The following is a 22,501-nucleotide window of genomic DNA, read 5'->3' as shown; positions in this document are numbered from 1 at the left end:
AACATGTCCACACCTATACAAAGTAGATGGAGGAACTCGTTGCTATGAACGTTAAGGTTGCATTTTATCCATTGTAATATTTTGTCTCTTTATTAGGCTTCCTCATTTGGATATGTGGGAGGAATTTTTTCACATCATGTTGAATATACCGGATTGTCATAATCTTCCATCTTTGGATTTTCTGAGACAGAATATGAAGAAATTACTTGAACAACAGTATTCCAACAAGATTAAGACCTTGCGTAATAGGCTAATTGTGATGCTTTCAGAATATAAGCGTTCAAGAAAATAAAATGAATATGGACCTTCTCCAAAACACACTTAGTAAATTTAAACTCTCACTTTGAATCCTATTTTTTTCATACTTACTATTTATGTATGTTTAAAAAAAATAAAGCCCATATGATATACCCATGTGACCTAGTTGTTCTAAATACTCTAACAAACAAAGTAAGGAGACCCCTGTAAGCAGGCTGATCTATTGGGTTGCTCTTAGTATACAAATCTTCTTGAGAATGATTCAAATTTAGATGCTTTATAGAAGTTACCTCCCTGCCCCCAACTCCAAGACAATTTCTCAGTATAACCAGAGCCCTGGCTGTCCTGGACTTGGCTGTAGACCAGGCTGGCCTCGAGCTCATAGAGAACCACCCGCCTCTGCCTCCCAAGTGCTGGGGTTACGGGAGTAACCACCATGCCCTGCTAGAAATCACCTTTCTAAACACTGACCTATTTAAGTTAAAAGTAAGCCATAAAAAGAGTTATAAATTATGTTTAGTTAGCGTATGTAGGATTAGGTTTCCTTATGGCATTTTAAGAAAAAAAAATGTTTATTTTTCTTCCCCATACTTTTGACCCCCTTTGTTCTCTTTCACACCCCATAGCTTACTTTCCACTTCCATGTCTCATCTGTCAATGTCCCCTCCTCCTTTCTTAACATCTTTTTCCCTTAAGGTCTTTACTTTCTAACCCCATGTATTTTTATACAAATTTCATGGTGTACATCTGAAAAGAATTTTATTGTGTATGATTCCACATTGTCATTATACAACCATCAGTTGATTGATAAACATCTGGGCTGATTCCATTTCTTTGCTATTGTGAATAGAGGAACAATTGACATGGATGTGCAGGTTTCTCTTGTAAAAGATAGAATCCTTTGTGTGCCCTGGAGTAGGAAGCTAGTTCATAAACAGTTCTAGTTTTCTGGGGGTTTGTGTGTGTGTGTGTGTGTGTGTTGTTTTGTTCTTGTTGTGAGACCACCATACTGATTTCCACAATGACCATACTAGGTCGCATTTCAACTAACAATGAATAAAGAATTTCTGTTTACTCAAATGCACACTGACATTTTTGTCTCATGTTAGAGACATGTTCTGATAAGGGTAAGAAAAAGTAGCTTGGGTTGGTATTTATCTCATGGCTAAGTATAATGAATGCCACGCCCCTCCCCTGCTCTCTTTTTTATTTTTTTATTTTTTATTTTTTTTGTTTTTTTTTTTTTTGTTTTTTTTTTTTCCATTTTTTATTAGGTATTTAGCTCATTTACATTTCCAATGCTATACCAAAAGTCCCCCTTACCCACCCACCCCCACTCCCCTACCCACCCACTCCCCCCCTTTGGCCCTGGCGTTCCCCTGTACCGGGGCACACAAAGTCTGCGTGTCCAATGGGCCTCTCTTTCCAGTGATGGCCGACTAGGCCATCTTTTGATACATATGCAGCTAGAGTCAAGAGCTCAGGGGTACTGGTTAGTTCATAATGTTGTTCCACCTATAGGGTTGAAGATCCCTTTAGCTCCTTGGGTACTTTCTCTAGCTCCTCCATTGGGAGCCCTGTGATCCATCCATTAGCTGACTGTGAGCATCCACTTCTGTGTTTGCTAGGCCCCGGCTTAGTCTCACAAGAGACAGCTACATCTGGGTCCTTTCAGTAAAATCTTGCTAGTGTATGCAATGGTGTCAGCATTTGGAAGCTGATTATGGGGTGGATCCCTGGATACCTGGATATGGCAGTCTCTACATGGTCCATCCTTTCATCTCAGCTCCATACTTTGTTTCTGTAACTCCTTCCATGGGTGTTTTGTTCCCACTTCTAAGGAGGGGCATAGTGTCCACACTTCAGTCTTCATTTTTCTTGAGTTTCATGTGTTTAGGAAATTGTATCTTATATCGTGGGTATCCTAGGTTTTGGGCTAGTATCCACTTATCAGTGAGTACATATTGTGTGAGTTCCTTTGTGATTGTGTTACCTCACTCAGGATGATGCTCTCCAGGTCCATCCATTTGGCTAGGAATTTCATAAATTCATTCTTTTTAATAGCTGAGTAGTACTCCATTGTGTAGATGTACCACATTTTCTGTATCCATTCCTCTGTTGAGGGGCATCTGGGTTCTTTCCAGTTTCTGGCTATTATAAATAAGGCTGCTATGAACATAGTGGAGCATGTGTCCTTCTTACCAGTTGGGGCTTCTTCTGGATATATGCCCAGGAGAGGTATTGCTGGATCCTCCGGTAGTACTATGTCCAATTTTCTGAGGAACCGCCAGACTGATTTCCAGAGTGGTTGTACAAGCCTGCAATCCCACCAACAATGGAGGAGTGTTCCTCTTTCTCCACATCCTCGCCAGCATCTGCTGTCACCTGAATTTTTGATCTTAGCCATTCTCACTGGTGTGAGGTGGAATCTCAGGGTTGTTTTGATTTGCATTTCCCTGATGATTAAGGATGTTGAACATTTTTTCAGGTGCTTCTCTGCCATTCGGTATTCCTCAGGTGAGAATTCTTTGTTCAGTTCTGAGCCCCATTTTTTAAGGGGGTTATTTGATTTTCTGAGGTCCACCTTCTTAAGTTCTTTATATATGTTGGATATTAGTCCCCTATCTGATTTAGGATATGTAAAGATCCTTTCCCAGTCTGTTGGTGGTCTTTTTGTCTTATAGACAGTGTCTTTTGCCTTGCAGAAACTTTGGAGTTTCATTAGGTCCCATTTGTCAATTCTCGATCTTACAGTACAAGCCATTGCTGTTCTGTTCAGGAATTTTTCCCCTGTGCCCATATCTTCAAGGCTTTTCCCCACTTTCTCCTCTATAAGTTTCAGTGTCTCTGGTTTTATGTGAAGTTCCTTGATCCACTTAGATTTGACCTTAGTACAAGGAGATAAGTATGGATCGATTCGCATTCTTCTACATGATAACAACCAGTTGTGCCAGCACCAATTGTTGAAAATGCTGTCTTTCTTCCACTGGATGGTTTTGGCTCCCTTGTCGAAGATCAAGTGACCATAGGTGTGTGGGTTCATTTCTGGGTCTTCAATTCTATTCCATTGGTCCACTTGTCTGTCTCTATACCAGTACCATGCAGTTTTTATCACAATTGCTCTGTAGTAAAGCTTTAGGTCAGGCATGGTGATTCCACCAGAGGTTCTTTTATCCTTGAGAAGAGTTTTGGCTATCCTCGGTTTTTTGTTATTCCAGATGAATTTGCAAATTGCTCCTTCTAATTCGTTGAAGAATTGAGTTGGAATTTTAATGGGGATTGCATTGAATCTGTAGATTGCTTTTGGCAAGATAGCCATTTTTACAATGTTGGTCCTGCCAATCCATGAGCATGGGAGATCTTTCCATCTTCTGAGATCTTCTTTAATTTCTTTCTTCAGGGACTTGAAGTTTTTATCATACAGATCTTTCACTTCCTTCGTTAGAGTCACGCCGAGATATTTTATATTATTTGTGGCTATTGAGAAGGGTGTTGTTTCCCTAATTTCTTTCTCAGCCTGTTTATTCTTTGTGTAGAGAAAGGCCATTGACTTGTTTGAGTTAATTTTATATCCAGCTACTTCACCGAAGCTGTTTATCAGGTTTAGGAGTTCTCTGTTGGAATTTTTAGGGTCACTTATATATACTATCATATCATCTGCAAAAAGTGATATTTTGACTTCCTCTTTTCCAATTTGTATCCCCTTGATCTCCTTTTGTTGTCGAATTGCTCTGGCTAATACTTCAAGTACTATGTTGAAAAGGTAGGGAGAAAGTGGGCAGCCTTGTCTAGTCCCTGATTTTAGTGGGATTGCTTCCAGCTTCTCTCCATTTACTTTGATGTTGGCTACTGGTTTGCTGTAGATTGCTTTTATCATGTTTAGGTATTGGCCTTGAATTCCTGATCTTTCCAGAACTTTTATCATGAATGGGTGTTGGATCTTGTCAAATGCTTTTTCTGCATCTAACGAGATGATCATGTGGTTTTTGTCTTTGAGTTTGTTTATATAATGGATTACATTGATGGATTTTCGTATATTAAACCATCCCTGCATCCCTGGAATAAAACCTACTTGGTCAGGATGGATGATTGCTTTAATGTGTTCTTGGATTCGGTTAGCGAGAATTTTATTAAGGATTTTTGCATCGATGTTCATAAGAGAAATTGGTCTGAAGTTCTCTATCTTTGTTGGATCTTTCTGTGGTTTAGGTATCAGAGTAATAGTGGCTTCATAAAATGAGTTGGGTAGAATACCTTCTACTTCTATCTTGTGAAAAAGTTTGTGCAGAACTGGAGTTAGATCTTCTTTGAAGGTCTGATAGAACTCTGCACTAAACCCGTCTGGTCCTGGGCTTTTTTTGGCTGGGAGACTATTAATAACTGCTTCTATTTCTTTAGGGGATATGGGACTGTTTAGAAGGTCAACTTGATCCTGATTCAACTTTGGTACCTGGTATCTGTCCAGAAATTTGTCCATTTCGTCCAGGTTTTCCAGTTTTGTTGAGTATAGCCTTTTGTAGAAGGATCTGATGGTGTTTTGGATTTCTTCAGGATCTGTTGTTATGTCTCCCTTTTCATTTCTGATTTTGTTAATTAGGATTTTGTCCCTGTGCCCTTTAGTGAGTCTAGCTAAGGGTTTATCTATCTTGTTGATTTTCTCAAAGAACCAACTCCTCGTTTGGTTAATTCTTTGAATAGTTCTTCTTGTTTCCACTTGGTTGATTTCACCCCTGAGTTTGATTATTTCCTGCCGTCTACTCCTCTTGGGTGAATTTGCTTCCTTTTTTTCTAGAGCTTTTAGATGTGTTGTCAAGCTGCTAGTATGTGCTCTCTCCCGTTTTTTCTTGAAGGCACTCATAGCTATGAGTTTCCCTCATAGAAATGCTTTCATTGTGTCCCAAAGGTTTGGGTACGTTGTGGCTTCATTTTCATTAAACTCTAAAAAGTCTTTAATTTCTTTCTTTATTCCTTCCTTGACCAAGGTATCATTGAGAAGAGTGTTCAGTTTCCATGTGAATGTTGGCTTTCTGTTATTTATTTTGTTATTGAAGATCAGCCTTAGTGCATGGTGATCTGATAGGATACATGGGACAATTTCAATATTTTTGAATCTGTTGAGGCCTGATTTGTGACCTATTATGTGGTCAATTTTGGAGAAGGTACCATGAGGTGCTGAGAAGAAGGTATATCCTTTTGTTTTAGGATAAAATGTTCTGTAGATATCTGTCAGATCCATTTGTTTCATCACTTCTGTTAGTTTCAGTGTGTCCCTGCTTAGTTTCTGTTTCCATGATCTGTCCATTGGTGAAAGTGGTGTGTTGAAGTCTCCCACTATTATTGTGTGAGGTGCAATGTGTGCTTTGAGCTTTACTAAAGTTTCTTTAGTGAATGTGGCTGCTCTTGTATTTGGAGCATAGATATTCAGAATTGAGAGTTCCTCTTGGAGGATTTTACCTTTGATGAGAATGAAGTGTCCCTCCTTGTCTTTTTTGATGACTTTGGGTTGGAAGTCAATCTTATCAGATATTAGGATGGCTACTCCTGCTTGTTTCTTCATACCATTTGCTTGGAAAATTGTTTTCCAGCCTTTCATTCTGAGGTAGTGTCTATCTTTTTCTCTGAGATGAGTTTCCTGTAAGCAGCAAAATGTTGGGTCTTGTTTGTGTAGCCAGTTTGTTAGTCTATGTCTTTTTATTGGCGAGTTGAGACCATTGATGTTAAGAGATATTAAGGAAAAGTAATTGTTGCTTCCTGTTATTTTAGTTGTTAAAGGTGGCATTCTGTTCTTGTGGCTGTCTTCTTTTAGGTTTGTTGAGGGATTACCTTCTTGTTTTTTCTAGGGCGTTGTTCCCGTTCTTGTATTGGTTTTTTTCTGTTATTATCCTTTGAAGGGCTGGATTCGTGGAGAGATAATGCGTGAATTTGGTTTTGTCGTGGAATACTTTGGTTTCTCCCTCTATGATAATTGAGAGTTTGGCTGGGTATAGTAGCCTGGGCTGCAGTTTGTGTTCTCTTAGTGTCTGTATAACATCTGTCCAGGCTCTTCTGGCTTTCATAGTCTCTGGTGAAAAATCTGGTGTAATTCTGATAGGCTTGCCTTTATATGTTACTTGACCTTTTTCCCTTACTGCTTTTAGTATTCTATCTTTATTTAGTGCATTTGATGTTCTGATTATTATGTGTCGGGAGGAATTTCTTTTCTGGTCCAGTCTATTTGGAGTTCTGTAGGCTTCTTGTATGTTCATATGCATCTCATTCTTTAGATTTGGGAAGTTTTCTTCAATAATTTTGTTGAAGATGTTTGCTGGACCTTTGAGTTGAAAATCTTCATTCTCATCCACTCCTATTATCCGTACGTTTGGTCTTCTTATTGTGTCCTGGATTTCCTGGATATTTTGAGTTAGGATCTTTTTGCATTTTCCATTTTCTTTGATTGTTGTGCCAATGTTCTCTATGGAATCTTCTGCACCTGAGATTCTCTCTTCCATCTCTTGTATTCTGTTGCTGATGCTCAAATCTATGGTTCCAGATTTCTTTCCTAGGGTTTCTATCTCTAGTGTTGCCTCGCTTTGAGTTTTCTTTATTGTGTCTACTTCCCTTTTTAGGTCTAGTATGGTTTTGTTCATTTCCATCACCTGTTTGTATGTTTTTTCCTCTTTTTCTGTAAGGACTTCTACCTGTTTGATTGTGTTTTCCTGTTTTTCTTTAAGGACTTGTAACTCTTTAGCAGTGTTCTCCTGTATTTCTTTAAGTGATTTATTAAAGTCCTTCTTGATGTCCTCTACCATCATCATGAGATATGCTTTTAAATCTAGGTCTAGGTTCTCGGGTGTGTTGGGGTTCCCTGGACTGGGCGAAGTGGGTGTGCTGGGTTCTGGTGATGGTGAGTGGTCTTGGTTCCTGTTAGTAAGATTCCTCCGTTTACCTTTCGCCATCTGGTAATCTCTGGAGTTAGTAGTTATAGTTGACTCTGTTTAGAGATTGTTCTTCTGGTGATTCTGTTACCGTCTATCAGCAGACCTGGGAGACAGATTCTCTCCTCTGAGTTTCAGTGCTCAGAGCACTCTCTGCTGGCAAGCTCTCTTACAGGGAAGGTGCGCAGATATCTTGTATTTGGACCTCCTCCTGGCCGAAGAAGAAGGCCCAAAACAGGACCTTTCTCAGACACTGTGTTGCTTTGGCAGTTCCCAGGTGGTACAGACTCTCACCTAAGCAGACTAAATTCCTAAGTTCCTTGGAGTCCCGGGACCAAGATGGCGACCGCTGCTGCTGTGGCTTAGGCCGCCTCCCCAGCCGGGCGGGCACCTGTCCTCCGGTCCGGACGGTGGCCGGCTGTCCCCGGCCCACAAAGGGTGCTGCCTCAGCGCCTCTGTGCTTCCGCCTGTTCCAGAAGCTGTCAGGTTCTCTGGCGCACCCTCTCACCTGTTCAGACTAATTTCCTAAGTTCGGCGGGTCCCGGACCAAGATGGCGACCGCTGCTGCTGTGGCTTAGGTCGCCTCCCCAGCCGGGCGGGCACCTGTCCTCCGGTCCGGAAGGTGGCTGGCTGTCCCCGGCCCACACAGGGTGCTGCCTCAGCCCCTCTGTGCTTCTGCCTGTTCCAGAGGCTGTCAGGTTCTCTGGCGCACCCTCTCACCTGTTCAGACTAATTTCCTAAGTTCGGCGGGTCCCGGACCAAGATGGCGACCGCTGCTGCTGTGGCTTAGGCCGCCTCCCCAGCCGGGCGGGCACCTGTCCTCCGGTCCGGACGGTGGCCGGCTGTCCCCGGCCCACAAAGGGTGCTGCCTCAGCGCCTCTGTGCTTCCGCCTGTTCTAGAAGCTGTCAGGTTCTCTGGCGCACCCTCTCACCTGTTCAGACTAATTTCCTAAGTTCGGCGGGTCCCGGACCAAGATGGCGACCGCTGCTGCTGTGGCTTAGGTCGCCTCCCCAGCCGGGTGGGCACCTGTCCTCCGGTCCGGAAGGTGGCCGGCTGTCCCCGGCCCACACAGGGTGCTGCCTCAGCGCCTCTGTGCTTCCGCCTGTTCTAGAAGCTGTCAGGTTCTCTGGCGCACCCTCTCACCTGTTCAGACTAATTTCCTAAGTTCGGCGGGTCTCAGACCAAGATGGCGACCGCTGCTGCTTCTCTTTTTTAAGTACTTAAAGGTCATTGGTCTGACAATGTCCACTTTTTATTCCATTGATGAGAGCTGTGGCTATTGCATTGACACTAGTAACTTGGAAGATTATATATTAAAATACCCTGTATACTGGGGTAAGAGAAAACGTATTAAAGACCATTTCATCTAAATTTGTTCTTTTTAAGTGTTATTAAGTTTTTTTCTCTATTTGTTTATTTTAAAATCGAGTTACCAGAAAGCTTAGATAAGAAAAACGAACAAAGCCGGGCGTGGTGGCGCAGGCGTTCCAGCACTTGGGAGGCAGAGGCAGGCGGATTTCTGAGTTCGAGGCCAGCCTGGTCTACAAAGTGAGTTCCAGGACAGCCAGGGCTATACAGAGAAACCCTGTCTCGAAAAACCAAAAAGAAAGAAACAAAACAAAACAAAAACGAACAATAGTAGATAACACTTCGGGTATGATGCAAGTGAATATCTGACTAATGTCAAACAAGAAATGTAGAAGAAACGCGGAGCCCATCAGAAACCAAGACCATCTCACATCACAGTTAAGACTCCTGATCTAAGAGTCAGGGAACTCTGCTTCCTTTCCTGTCCTTTCCTCGCGCAGACTCAGAGCGGGCCTCAAGCGAGCGCTGTGGCATCTGATCCTTGCGCCAATCCGTAGCTCACTCTACTTTGTGCTGAGTGGTTGCAATGGCGGACGTGTCTGAGAGGACGCTGCAGGTGTCCGTGCTAGTGGCTTTCGCCTCTGGAGTGGTCCTGGGCTGGCAAGCGAATCGGCTGCGGAGGCGTTACCTAGACTGGAGGAAGCGGAGGCTGCAGGACAAGCTGGCAACGACTCAGAAAAAGCTGGACCTGGCCTGAGCACGCGCTGCAGCCCGAGTCCGCCGGGTTCTCACTCCCTAAGCCCAACGCAGCCCGGATCGTGGGAGCCGCGCGACCCAGGAGTCGTCCTTGCACGGCTTGCAAGAACATGGCTTGCTTCAGAAAGAAAATAGTTTTGTCTTCTCTAACAACTTACTTTCAGGTATTAACAGCTCAGTTTGCTGAGGGTATTTAATGGGAATGTTTTACCACGTGCGATGCAGTTACACCTTAACATTTAACTTCGAAATGGGGGAGGGAGTCATTTCACGCCCAGCCTCCACATTCATAGGGTCCACAGTGGCTTTTTAACGTGGATGGCAGGAGCTTTGCGTTTCATCATAGTTATTCTTCAGTCCTATAGTTTTCTTCTCTTAGTTCATGGTTTGCGATCACAGTACAGAAATTTGAAGTTAAAGATACTACTGTGTTACTGATTTTTTTTTCTTACTGTTTTTCAACAGCTTGTCGAAGATGAAAATAAAAAGCACTGGAGAGAAATAATTTCTTGCACTTTATGAATCTATTTTTAAAATAAAAAATTAAACATCTTTGAATCTTTTTCCTCCTCACAAAAGAAAGCAGTATTTTTGCCTACCATTCAGTTTGCTGCAGTAAGAGATTTGGAGCCTGAAAGCAGAGACTTTCTGATGGAATCTCACCTTGGTACAGCCTGGAGGCAGATCTGATCAACGGACCATTATGAGTCATTTTTCTAGACATATTCAGAAAACCTAGGAGCTGTGTCAAATGCCTGAATTAAGCATTACAAATGCAAGATATTTGCACTTTGAAGAATGTAGAGAGTAAAAAAACTAAAATTAAAAAAAATAATGCATGTGATATAACGGAATATATATGTGAAAGAGAAACTGTTGAGTAAGCTTAAAGATAAATGCCAGTCCTATCAAGTGACCAAAGCCTTGGTTATTTATAAGATGTATTTCTGACGCATTGTCTACATTTTTAAGAAAATCAGTTTGTTCTCCAGGGAAACACCATGGCCCATTTTCCTAGGATTATTGAGCCTTATATGTGACTTAGATCTTATTCTATGAATCCAGCAAGGGCTGAAACGCCAGTTTTCAGAGAGCCATCCTGTCTGGGCTTTAGTTGGCTGAAGCTTTCTAGTCAGCATTCCTCACTGAGAACTAGGTGAAGATCTTTGAGGTAGAATAGGGTTCTTATCTGCCTGTGGGTGGTGGCGGTGGGCAGTTGTGTGGGGACCAGAGGTCAGCATCAGTGCCTTCCTGGACTGTTCTTCACCTTTTCTTCTTCTCTTGTATGTGTAGTGTGTGTACTGAATATATGTCCACGTGTGTGTGAGTGCATGTGTGATGTGTATGTAGGTGTAGACTGGAAGTTTGTCCTGGAGACTGCTACTTCCACTGTGGGTTCTGAGAATCCAAAGTCTTGGTCCTGTAACTACTGTTACAGATTGCCCCATTCCACCCCAGGTTTTTACATGGGTGCTGGGTGTTTAAGCCAGATCTTCATGCATGTGCAGTAGGCATTTTCCCAGGTGATCCATCTCCAGCCCCAGAGCAGGGTCAGCTCTGTTGTCAACATCATTTATTGAGGCTTAGTTGGGATAGGTTTTTTGAAGTACATTTTGTCCTAAACTGAAAACTTGGGGTTAAATTGACTTGTGGCTGGACTAGCTCCGCCTCTGGGCTGTTCCTGGAAGACCAGGTATTTGTGCTGTTTTAGGTTTTCGTTTGTTTTATGATTTTTTTTTATGAGTTTGAATGTTTTGTGTTTTGTCTGCATGCATGTCTGTGTACCACATAGATGCCTACTTGGTACTTGCAGAGGCCAGAGAAAAGTGTCACATCCCCTAGAACTGGAGTTATAAGGCAATTACAAGCTGGTTCCTGGGAACTGGACCTAGGTCCTGAGCAAGAGCAGTCAATAATCTTAAAAACGGAGCCATGTCAGCAGCCCTCGTCTCATTGCTTAAGTGCAGCATCCGGCTATGTTCATCCTTTTCTAAGTCACTTCTAGCATCCTGCTCTAAACATGTAGGTGCCCTATGCCCTTGCTCTCTACTACTACTACCTGTTTGTATGTCCTGTGTGTCCCTAGCTTTGTAGTGGACCATTCCCCTGGACATTTCTTTTCCTTCTACCCTCCTACTTAACTATATGAAGTTCCCTCTGATAAGTTATTTCTCCACCGGTGAAATGAGCCAATTCAAGCCAGATTAGTGAGTTCAATGACCCAAAGGACCAAGGCCAGAGAAATGACAGTAGGAAGAGAGAAGTTGGGGAGGGGAAAGAGAAAGAGAAAGGTTGCCGGTAGAGGGAGAGACCAAAACCTCTGGATTACTTAGGGAAGAGCCTCAGGGGGGAAGGTCAGACCAGCACCTGGGCTGTAAAGTTTAAGGGTCAGGGTATGTTCGATAAGGGCTGAGGGATGCTGGAAGAATCTGGAGACCCGGTCTGCTTTGATATGTAAAATACGCACTTCAGTTCCTTCCCAGGTTTCCCTGAAGTAAGTTCAGTGACCAGTGTTCTTGGAGAACAAGGCAGGGGTTTCGTGGTCCCTGGTTTCCCCGTCCGAAACCAAATACTCTCCTCCCCCCCCATCCCCCCACCAGAAAAGTCTTCCATGGACACGGTACTTTGCCCATTGAAATTGGGAGTCAGGAGTCACAATAATAGATACCTTGGCAATAGTATACCAGCTCTATCCAGTGGTGAGCTTGGACCATCACCATTCTTAAATCCAAGGTTGCTGTCGAGTTTGGGTATTGGATTTAGAGGGCTGTCTCCTGAGAGTGAAAAGAAAACTGGGGCTCTTGAGAAATCTATTTGCCCGCAGGCTTGTCCCACATGGCAGAATCAGCACCCCCAAAGAATTGAGGATTTACCACATGAAAATTTTCGAGAGACACTTCAGCAATACCCCCAAATGGCAAGATTTTAAAACCGTCTCTGGGCCAAGTGTGATAGCACATACGTTTAAGCCCAGTACTAGGGAGGCAGAGAGGCCCGCGGATTTCTGTGAATTCAGGGCTACACCATGAGACTAACAATAAAACCACCTTCAGAGTGAACGTGCAGCGAAATCGAGTCCCACAAATGCCAAGGGAAAGCTCTCATAGCTAAGGTTTTCCATACTAGAACTATTTTTGAAGATTAGTTTCGCAGACCCGGCTTCAGAAAGCTGTGTAGAACAGAGCACCGCACGGTGTGAGGTCGTGATAGTTATGAGACCTGCAGTCAGGGACTCCCGGGGACCTCTACTACTATCCCTAGGAATCCAGAGGAAAGGAAAGGACTTTTTTTTTTTTTTTTTTTTTTTTTTGCAAAGCCTAAACCGACCGTTTAGTGCAACCTGTGGCACGGGGTTGTGGCGCCCGCTGATAGCGTCATCTTGCTGAGCCCTAGCTTTGGTTTCCCTGACAACCGGCGCGGTCCCGCCGGCGGCGGCTAGGCCGATGCTCGCCCGGCGGCCGCGGGACCCGCTGCAGGCGCTGAGGCGCCGCGGGCAGGAGCTGAAGCTGCAGGTAGGTCCGGGGTAGAGGGTCCCACATCCCAGCTCCTCACCGGGAGCCAAGCGCCGGGTTCTAACCCGGGGCCCCCGCCGTAGATAAAACCTCCAGAAAGCCTTGCGGGTCAACTAAGAATTCGGTCTAACGACTCACCAACCCTCAACACTCCTCATCCCTCAGGCCCTTGTCTAAACTAGCCAGACCCACCCAGCCCAGCGCCCCTCTCCTTTGAAATTCATCACTTTCTCAAAGTGTAACAGGTGTCAACGTATAGTCTTAATAAACTAACCAAGGACAGATTAGTAATTTCAGAAAAGTTAATTTCAAAGATGATCAAACACAAAAGATCACAAAGATTGTAAGTCACAACGCACAGTGCATGGAAGACGTGATGAAACAGGCGATGTATAAGCTATAGTGTATGAGCTACAGCATTTCTGGACAGCAGTTTGACAAGATATAGCAAACATTGATCCTCCTAGGCTGGTTGATACATTTCCAGGAATCTACCACTTGTAATAATTTTCAATTTGGGCAGAGATGCTTATTATAATAAAAGAAACTGGATATGAATAAGTGATCAATATTAGAGGGTGGATAAACTAACCATAAATTTATTATTGTTCCATAGGGCTCCTCAGTTCTTGTCTTGAGGAAAGAGTCTTAGTGGCAGGATACAAAACTTAAAACAGAAGTTTATATAGCAAAGCAAAGCGTACCCTCCAGAGAGACAGGAGTGGGCTGCAGGAGCCGGAGGAGCCTGGGAGGTCTCCCAATGTACATTTTAAACAAGTTTTAATCGATATTGACATGAGTGTGTATCCCTCTGTTGGTGATCTTGAAGTACCCATGTATGGGGACAGCAAATGTCAAAATTACAACGTAAGCAATATAATGAAGTGGAGTCTTTTGAGGATGCAGCCCTTTTATACAAGTGTGACAACTGAGTGTTCTTGCCTCCTTAGTTCTAACAGGAACAATGTAACTTCAGCTTCAAGAGTGTTTAACCACAAAGGACTGTCAGGAGACACAGCTACCAAGACAGGGAGGTGGTTTTCCTAGGTGATGTCATTTGTAATTCCTTACCTACCAGTATCATCTGTTGGGATCTGATGGTACTATGAAGAGATTTTTGCTAGAGCTTTTGGTGTTAGGGGGTAAAGAATTGTGGTAAGACATCAAGTTAGAAAAGGCGTGTAAGGACGTGGCTCCGTGGTTGAGAGCACTGGCTTCTCTTCCAGAGGTCACTAGTACAGTTCCCAGCACCCACATGGTGGCTCATAGTTGTCTAACTCCTGGGGCCCTGATGCCTGATTCTGGCCTCCAGGCACCAGGCCAGCATGTGATGCACAGACATGCAGGCAAGCAAAGTATTCATATACATATAAAAGAATGCAAAGTGCAATACATACTATTTCAATAATATTTGTTTTACATCGTGTATATAAAAAGATGTAGGGGGAAATCAGGGCGGGCTAGAGTGTACAGCAAACTGCAAATGATTCTTGTTTGCCTTTATGTGTTTTTTTTTTCTCAAGACACTGAATTCCTATTACTCTTAAGCATAGCCACAGGGAAAATTATGTAATTATAATCTCAAAAAAAAAGAGGTAACAAATAGCCGTTACTGGATTGTTCATTTGTTTTTCTGAAATTCTTTTTTTTTTCCATTTTTTATTAGGTATTTAGCTCATTTACATTTCCAATGCTATACCAAAAGTTCCCCATACCCACCCACCCCCACTCCCCTACCCACCCACTCCCCCTTTTTGGCCCTGGCGTTCCCCTGTACTGGGGCATATAAAGTTTGCAAGTCCAATGGGCCTCTCTTTGCAGTGATGGCCGACTAGGCCATCTTTTGATACATATGCAGCTAGAGACAAGAGCTCCGGGGTACTGCTTAGTTCATATTGTTGTTCCACCTATAGGGTTGCAGTTCCCTTTAGTTCCTTGGGTGCTTTCTCTAGTTCCTCCATTGGGGGCCCTGTGATCCATTCAATAGCTGACTGTGTTTTCTGAAATTCTTAATTTATCTTAGACAGGCTCCAACTATGTGGCTCTGACTAGTCTTGCACTTAATAAGTGGACCAGTTTGGCCTTGAGCTCACAGAGATCCTCCTGCATGCTGGCATTAAAGGTATGGACCACCATGCCCAGCTAGTTCACTTTTTAAATATGTGATCTAGCACCACATATTTTTTTCCACTAAATAACTTATTTAATAATCTTTAACAGATTAAGAGATTTCCTAGGCCAGGCATGGTGGCACAACGCCTTTAATCCCAGCACTTGGGAGGCAGAGGCCAGCTTGGTCTACAGAGTGAGTTCCAGGACAGCCAGGGCTATACAGAGAAACCCTGTCTCGAAAAACAGAGAGAGAGAGAGAGAGAGAGAGAGAGAGAGAGAGAGAGAGAGAGAGAGAGATGTTTATATGTTATCCAGTTTTGGATTTTTGTTTTAAAAATACAAAGTTTTGTGTTTTCATCATAAATAAGTGATACTTTTGAGACGCTAGATATGATTAACCTGGATTTAAATCATTAAATATGCTTACTTGTATCCAAACATCATCCTTAAATATGTACTGTTTCTACTATTGAGGTGGTGGGATCTAGGGGAGTGGAGCCAATCTATGAGGTGGACGACAGAGGGGAGGCGCAGAGGCAGGAGAGACAGAGTGGGTCAGTGAGGGAAAGTGGGCATAGAGTTAATTCTGGGTGACAGTGATTGGTCAGTCCCACTGTCAGGACTGTTGCTCCAAAATGGGCTACCAAAGGAAGGGACAGGAGAAAATAGAGGATAAAGGGAAAAAATTGTATCTGGGCTGGGATGAAAGGGATGAAGGTCCCCTGTAGCCAGAGTTTCTCCACAGTATCAAAACATCTTTTTGTAAATAGATCTGTTGTGGGCTTAGAAGTGCGGGGGTGAGGGGAGCTTGTAGGACCTTTATCTGGGTATAAGGTGAAGTTCATAGGTAAAATATGTAAAAGACAGGCTTACAACATAACTAGGAGGAGAATAAGGAAAGAGATCAAGGGGTTGGGAGGAACCAGAATGGGCAAGAGCCAGAAGCTCATATAGGAGCAGGCTTGTGGTTGAATTTTTGACTGGCCCCTGTCTCTAGGCATCATCTCTAACCAGTTAGAATCTATTGGTGTGGAAGTGGCACTGTTTGAGGAGGGCACAGGGCCCATCCTTAGAAGCTGTCAGATCTAGTCCTTCTTACTTGTGGAACACTGCAGCAGCCAAGGAGTGCAGCAGGGCCTGAAGGGGTTACCCTGACCTGAGTTGGTGAGACAGAGAGGTTTATTGATGCAAAGGCTTCAGTCCAGGGGTCTTAGTTCTGAGTCTCAAAAGCAGTGTCCGTAGTCACAGGAAGAGGGCTGATTGGGATGGCCCATGGCCGGATTAGTTCCCTTTTAGAGGTCACTCGAACTGCTTTTAGGCATTTGGGGGCATCAGTCTCTTGAGAATCGCTTCAAAGGCTGACAGAAAGGGGAGCAGCAGTGAGTGTCTCAAGCAGAGGATCCACCCAAGGGGCCATGATAAAATTTAAGAGATGACAAAGATACAGAACATAAATCAAGAAATAATAACTGTAGAACTTTGTAAGGAGCATTAAGAATCAGAGTTACAAAGGAAAACTTTTACACGAAGTAATATGCTCGCTATAACAGCCGGTTTGGGGCAACTGCCTGGAGCATGTACCAGTGTAGAAGGGTGAGGTGACTGTAACCAGCTGTTACATCAAACTCCTGCGGAAGGAATCGGCGCCTGGAGGCTTTGTAGAAGAAGTCAGTGTTCAAGGAAGGTGTCTGAACAGAAGATGTCTGAGTGGTACTCCTTGCACTCATATATGATGACCTTTGTATATTTGTTTCAAATATTAACAATGTCCATTATTATTTAATGAACAAAAAGATCTCAAGTAAAACACAATTTTTGGTTAAAAGTAGTTTGCTAAGCTGAAATTTTAAAAATTGAGACCTATTACCTCAAACACTCATATTTAGTATTAAAGTATGACTTCATATTTTTGTTAACACAAAATTGTTATAGCTGTATTCCAAGATTATATAATAACTGTCAGGCTGCAAAAGAGACAATTTAAAGCGTATCCCCCCCCCCCCGAAGAAATTATTTTCAGTTTCCAATTTAAAAATATTCCCAGAGACAATGATGCCTTGCTTCCCCTAGTAGAAAGTGCTAAGTTGCTACCCCGGTCAGTACCTGCCATGTCAAGAGTATGTGGCTCATTTTTTTATGTTTCCTAGAGGTAACCTTATTTACAAAACCTTTTAAAACCTTCTACACTCTCGTTCCACACACTCAACCAAGGGATACAAGCAGTCATGTCAAATCTGTAATAGGCAATTTACATGCAACAGGGACTGAAGTAACAGAGGCCAGCTCTGCTCTTGTTGTCAGGAGGCAGACCTCTAGGTCACCACATACTAACCACACTAAGTACATTTCTTAACTTCATTCTATTTAAAAATAAATTGCTTGTTTACATTTGTAAGCCAAGATAACCAAATTAAATGAGTTTTTACAGTTACTGGCTTTTGGAATTTAAGAAAACATTTACAAGCCTCAATGCCAAGCCCTGTATACCTTGTAGGCTTCAAGGTAAGAGTGCAGGCACTGGCCCTGGAGCTCTCTATCTGGGTAGAGACTATAGTCTCAAAGCACACAGATAAGCCCAGGTAGGATAGAGACTTCTTGTCTAAGTCATCTCCTGAAGAATCTAAAGCCTTGTGTATCTATCACTCATAATAAAACCTTATTATTCATTTAATAAGATCATTTTTTGACTCTACAGATACAAAACCATCAACCACACGCTTGCATAGTCCCAACTTTCCAAAGCATGAGATGACAGAATATCTGGCAGCCTCCTTTATTGATGGCAGAACTTGGGTGGTAGATGTGGACCCTGGAATTAGCTTTCCCAAAGAGGAAGAACTGAATACCAGCAGACATCAATGGCAGAGTAATTGCTATTTTCCTCAAGTGGCCAGCCTGACCAGAACAGAGACTTTGGAGGAAATTAAAAAGAAAAGTAAAAAACAAAACAAAACAAAACAAAACTTGGGCCTGGAGAAGATCAGCCAAGTTCCACCTCCAGAGCACAACTCTTAGTAGAGTAGAACAGTAGAACATATGAGACAAAAGTCAATCCTACCCAGATCTGAGTCTTGTAGGACTGACCCAGTGATGTACAGAGTCATAAGCAGTTTGTGTGTGTCTGCAGATAGCACAGACAACTGGGGGCCTTTTATCTCTGTGCTGGCTGGTTTTGTGCGTCAACTTGACACAAACTGGAATTGTCACAGAGAAAGGAACCTCCCTAGAGAAAATGCCTCCATGAGATCCAGCTGTAAGGCATTTTCTTAATTAGTGATCAAGAGTAGGAGGGCCCATTGTGGGTGGTGCCATACCTGGGCTGGTAGTCTTGGGTTCTATAAGAAAGCAAACTGAGCAGGCCAGGGGAAGCAAGCCAGTAAGCACCACCCCTCTATGGCTTCTGCATCAGCTCCTGCCTCCAGATTTCTACCCTGTGTGAGTTCCAGTCCTGACTTCCTTGGTGATGAACAGCAATGTGGAAGTGTAAGCTGAATAAACCCTCTCCTCCCCAACTTGCTCCTTGGTCATGATGTTTTGTGCAGGAATAGAAACCCTGACTGAGACAACCTCTTAGCTGTTAAAGATACAAACAGGATTTTCCAGGCTTAGCTAGGCAGACACAGAGGAGGAGGGGAGTATAAGGCAAAAAGATTCTTTGTTACCTCAGGAATAATCTGTGAAGATGTGAGCTTGAAGGCTCAGCAGAAACAGTTGGCACTTTGGCCCTGGACATGGTTTTAAGCCAAAGCCTTGAAAAATATTTAAGTGAGCGGTGAGTTTTATGGGGGAGGAGGTCTTGGACCACACTTCCAGTCCATAAAATGGAATTGTTTAAATCAGTTGAGATATTAAAAACATTCAGAATTTAGGCCTGCAGTGGCTATTTGACCAGTGTATTTTGAGGACAGATTTGCACTAAAGGCAAAGGAGAGTTACTGTCACCAGTTTCAATTCTATAGAAAATTTGGAGTGGATGAGGAACAAAAGCAGAAACGGGTCAATAGCCAGTCACCTAGAGCATCCTCAAAATGACCAAACACACCTGCGAAACAAGTGTCCCTAGCTGTCACAGTGCCAGGGTTGAGAATCCACAGGGCCATGGGAGGTTCTCAGAGTTTTGGGCTGATCTAGCAGTTCTCTCAGCCATAGAAAGTCTCCCAAGCCTAGAAACTTGACCAAGCAGGTCTCAAGAGACAGAAGAAAGCTCCAGTGAGCTCCCAGACCTAACTAGGTGCCTCCGAAATAGGTTGAGGTGATGACCTTGGCCCAGGATTTTTCTATGTTGCATGCATGTTCTGGTCTAATGCAGCATGGCTTCCCACCTAGGTTATACTGTGTCAGGGTGAGACAGAACAGTGAGAGAAAGGAGAGAGAGAAAGGAGAGAGAAGAGAAGTGGGGAGGGGGGAGGAGGGGAGAGGGAGAGAAGAGAAGAGAAGAGAAGAGAAGAGAAGAGAAGAGAAGAGAAGAGAAGAGAAGAGAAGAGAGAGTGTTGTGTCAGGGTCAGAGAGTCTTAGTCAGGGTTTCTATTCCTGCACAAACATCATGACCAAGAAGCAGTTGGGGAGGAAAGGGTTTATTCAGCTTACACTTCCATACTGCTGTTCATCACCAAGGAAGTCAGGACTGGAACTCAAGCAGGTCAGGAAGCAGGAGCTGATGCAGAGGCCATGGAGGGATGTTCTTTACTGGCTTGCTTCCCCTGGCTTGCTCAGCCTGCTCTCTTATAGAACCAAGACTACCAGCCCAGGGATGGCATCACCCACAATGGGCTCTCCCTTCTTGATCACTAATTAAGAAAATGCCTTTCAGCTAGATCTCATGGAGTCATTTCCTCAAATGAAGCTCCTTTCTCTGTGATAACTCCAGTTTGTGTCAAGTTGACACACAAAACCAGCCAGTACAGCAGGGAAACTTATCATTTATTGTTTTCAGGATTTTTTTGATCTGGAGACAGATTGGCTCAGGAGCTCTCTTTTTTATTTCTTAATTATCCTTTCCCTTTCCTTCCAGATCCTCACATGTGCTACTGCCACTCCCTCCTCCAGCCCAGCCCCACTCTCTTTCCTTGCCTCTTATTCTTTAATCATTGTTGTTGGTGTGTGTGTTTTCCTAAATATATAAATACAGCCTGCTCCTGCTCCGTCTGTATAACGTTACTCTCACGTATGTTTTCAGGGCTGACCATTTGCTTGGTTAACCATTTGGTGTGCTCTTCCCTGGGGAAGGCTATTTCCCCTGCTCTCAGCCTTCCTTAGTTGTCCACATTTCTCTGTTTAGGCCAGTCTCTAAGCTCTATCTCTTTCACACTAGCATGTCTATTGGTGACTCCAGGTTGTTCAAGTCTTGTTTGGGCAGCTGTATTAGTGAGACTCTTATCAGTTTAGCTTCTCTCAAATTTCTAGGATACATAATCTCACAGCAAGCTTCCTGTTCCTTGGCTCTTACAATCTTTCCATCCTCTTTTCCACAGAGATGCCTGAGTCTTAGGTGCAGTTTTGTTGTAAATGTATCATCTGGGACTGGGCTCCACAACTCTGCCACTTTGATCTGTTGTGGTTTCCTGTAATTGTCCATTGTAAAGAAAGTCTCCTTGATGAGGCGTGAGGAGCCCTTTAATGCCATATCTGGAAAGGTAATGGTGATACTATTAGCTAGTTTTGCCAGTGTCCATATCTGAAGATATTCATGTTGGCATCTGTGGACCAAGGAATCGTCTTTCACTTGGGCCTTGGATGGATGGCTCTGCCCTGGGGGTGAATTTTAATAGCATTTTTGTGGACACCAAACTGCAAGAGTGAAGAGGAAGCTGGTGAGAGTTGACCTCTCCTCTCCCTCACACTGCCTTTTCCGCACTCTCTATAGAGAAGCCATAGAATGTCTGCCTCTAAGGGAGCTTAACAGAGGTAAGGAGAGTGCCCATAAAACACTAGTCAAAGGAAAGTCCTGGCACATCTGTAGTGAAGAATAAGCCAAGCCACACAGGATGAAATCCCTCAGAAGCATGGGGCACAGGAGAGCTTACACAGTCGTGCCAGCCAGCTCCCTTCAGTCCCCGTGAGTGGGAAAAACTCACTTGTAGTGGAAAAAATGAGCTGGTTTTATCTCAGGAGAATTGGAGTAAGGATTTATTAGGAAGGGAGTAAAGTCATTTGTGGGGCAGTTTCCTACATCTTGGTAAGGTTCGGGGTTATGAAGAGAATCCGTCTGTTAAAGTACAGTAAACGTGCGCCTCAGGGTTGTACAGATGCACCTGGGACCTTAACAGAGTGCTCTAGCTTGTGAAGCCAATGGTGTATGATTTGAGGGAATACACTTACTGATGGTTTTTGTGGGGAAAAAGACCTGGATAGATAAACAGGCATTATAAGATGCTAATGGTAGGATCCAGGTGTAGTATTTACTGTAAAATTCCACTTTATTGTATGCTCATGTTCAAAACTGTTTATTATATATTGTGGGAAAATTAGTAAAGTTCTATTTTCTCAAGGCAACATGGCAGTTTATACAGTGTTTTAAACTGTCTCCGTCTGTTGTAGGTTGATAGTTTGGTGACTGAAAGCCAACTAACAGGTGCTCTGGAACCGAGTAAAAGGAGAGAGATTTACCAAAGGTAAGTATGCGGTCCGCCCGCCCGCCCATCCAGGGCTTGTTCAGCGGGTGCTATTTAAATGTTGTACAGCAAGTTTCCCCCGCCCCCTCTTGCTTGCTCACTCTCTCACTCTCACCCTCTCCATCTTCATCTTACTCTTTTCCTTTCCCCCAAAATGAAATAGTAATGGAGAGTAATGTGGAAGGATCAGTGAGTAAATGTCTCCATAATGTGTTTAAAACACCACTTTCTACCCAGTCCAATCGGAAGGAGAGCGAGAGCAGAGCCCTGCAGGGGACGGGGACAGGGACGGAGACAGGGACAGGGACGGACAGGAGCCTGCTCTCAGTTTGTTCTCTGTGCTAAGACTCGTGCCTGTACTCTGCAAACTTTGTCTTCATCTTCACAATAACACTGTGAGATGCCTGCTGACATAAACGAGACAATCAAATTAGACATTAAAGCGGGAAGACGACACAAATGTTTTAGGGCAGCTGAGAAATCTGAGTTCTCTGAAGGGAGAGCGGGCGCTTAGCTGCAGTCTGTGGTGATGAGGCTAGAAGTTCCCTGTAGATGTAGCACAGATCTAGAAGAAAGCACACTGCACCGGACAGTTGTGGACTTGCTGTTTTCATGACAGCAACTGTAAACCCTGCTCGGGGTCAACCTCCCTGGCTGAGGCAGAATCACCCTAGCGTCTTGACCAGCAGAGCCCAGATTTGAAGACCTGGTCACAAATCTCTAAAAGCCATTTGTCCCTGCTCAGGATAGTCACTTTTCAGCTGTCTTCATGTGACCAACTGTTCTCTAGGTGAACAATTAGCCTTACCACTCAAGAAACTGTGGATGATTTGATAAAAAGTAGTGCCTAGTTCTGACAATAGAGAACTGACCTATACTTTATCTTTTCAAAATTTAGATGTATCCAGTTAAAACAGGCAGTAGATGAAAATAAAAACACCCTTCAAAAATTAAACAAAGTAAGTATGATGAATCACCAAAATCTCCATTGACACAAATGCTTTTCGTGGGGATGATTTTCAGCCGCCA

General features: G+C 43.5%; 3 protein-coding genes across 13 annotated transcripts in view; all 3 read left to right on the top strand.

Annotated features, from left to right (window-relative positions):
* The window catches only part of Bub1 (BUB1, mitotic checkpoint serine/threonine kinase), a 31,663-nt gene extending 30,325 nt beyond the window's left edge, over window positions 1–1,338 (top strand). For 2 of the 3 annotated variants that reach the window (NM_009772.2, NM_001113179.1), the window contains exon 25: window positions 97–1,335. In NM_009772.2, the coding sequence (NP_033902.2) occupies window positions 97–292 (196 nt within the window). In that variant the 3' untranslated portion in view covers window positions 293–1,335. Of the gene's footprint in view, window positions 1–96 lie in introns of all 3 variants that reach the window. The other variant, XM_006498620.3, reaches the window with a different exon arrangement.
* A 7,708-nt stretch (window positions 1,339–9,046) lies between these two features.
* Window positions 9,047–10,153, top strand: Mtln (mitoregulin). The gene is made up of 2 exons (NM_001384135.1): window positions 9,047–9,401; window positions 9,703–10,153. The coding sequence occupies exon 1, from the start codon at window positions 9,068–9,070 to the stop codon at window positions 9,236–9,238; it is 171 nt and encodes a 56-aa protein (NP_001371064.1). The 5' UTR covers window positions 9,047–9,067; the 3' UTR covers window positions 9,239–9,401; window positions 9,703–10,153.
* A 2,468-nt stretch (window positions 10,154–12,621) lies between these two features.
* Nphp1 (nephronophthisis 1 (juvenile) homolog (human)) overlaps window positions 12,622–22,501 on the top strand; it is a 48,182-nt gene continuing 38,302 nt past the window's right edge. For 5 of the 9 annotated variants that reach the window (NM_001291013.1, NM_001355429.1, NM_001369236.1 and 2 more), the window contains exons 1-3: window positions 12,644–12,749; window positions 21,399–21,472; window positions 22,371–22,431. In NM_001291013.1, the coding sequence (NP_001277942.1) occupies window positions 12,681–12,749; window positions 21,399–21,472; window positions 22,371–22,431 (204 nt within the window). In that variant the 5' untranslated portion in view covers window positions 12,644–12,680. Of the gene's footprint in view, window positions 12,750–21,398; window positions 21,473–22,370; window positions 22,432–22,501 lie in introns of all 9 variants that reach the window. The other 4 variants (XM_030251881.1, XM_011239697.2, XM_011239696.2 and 1 more) reach the window with 1 other exon arrangement.

The sequence above is a fragment of the Mus musculus genome, chromosome 2 (genome assembly GCF_000001635.26).
Source record: "Mus musculus strain C57BL/6J chromosome 2, GRCm38.p6 C57BL/6J".
NCBI classification, from domain to species: domain Eukaryota; kingdom Metazoa; phylum Chordata; class Mammalia; order Rodentia; family Muridae; genus Mus; species Mus musculus.
Note: the sequence above shows the minus strand (reverse complement) of the source record. Positions and strands in the feature narration are given on the sequence as shown.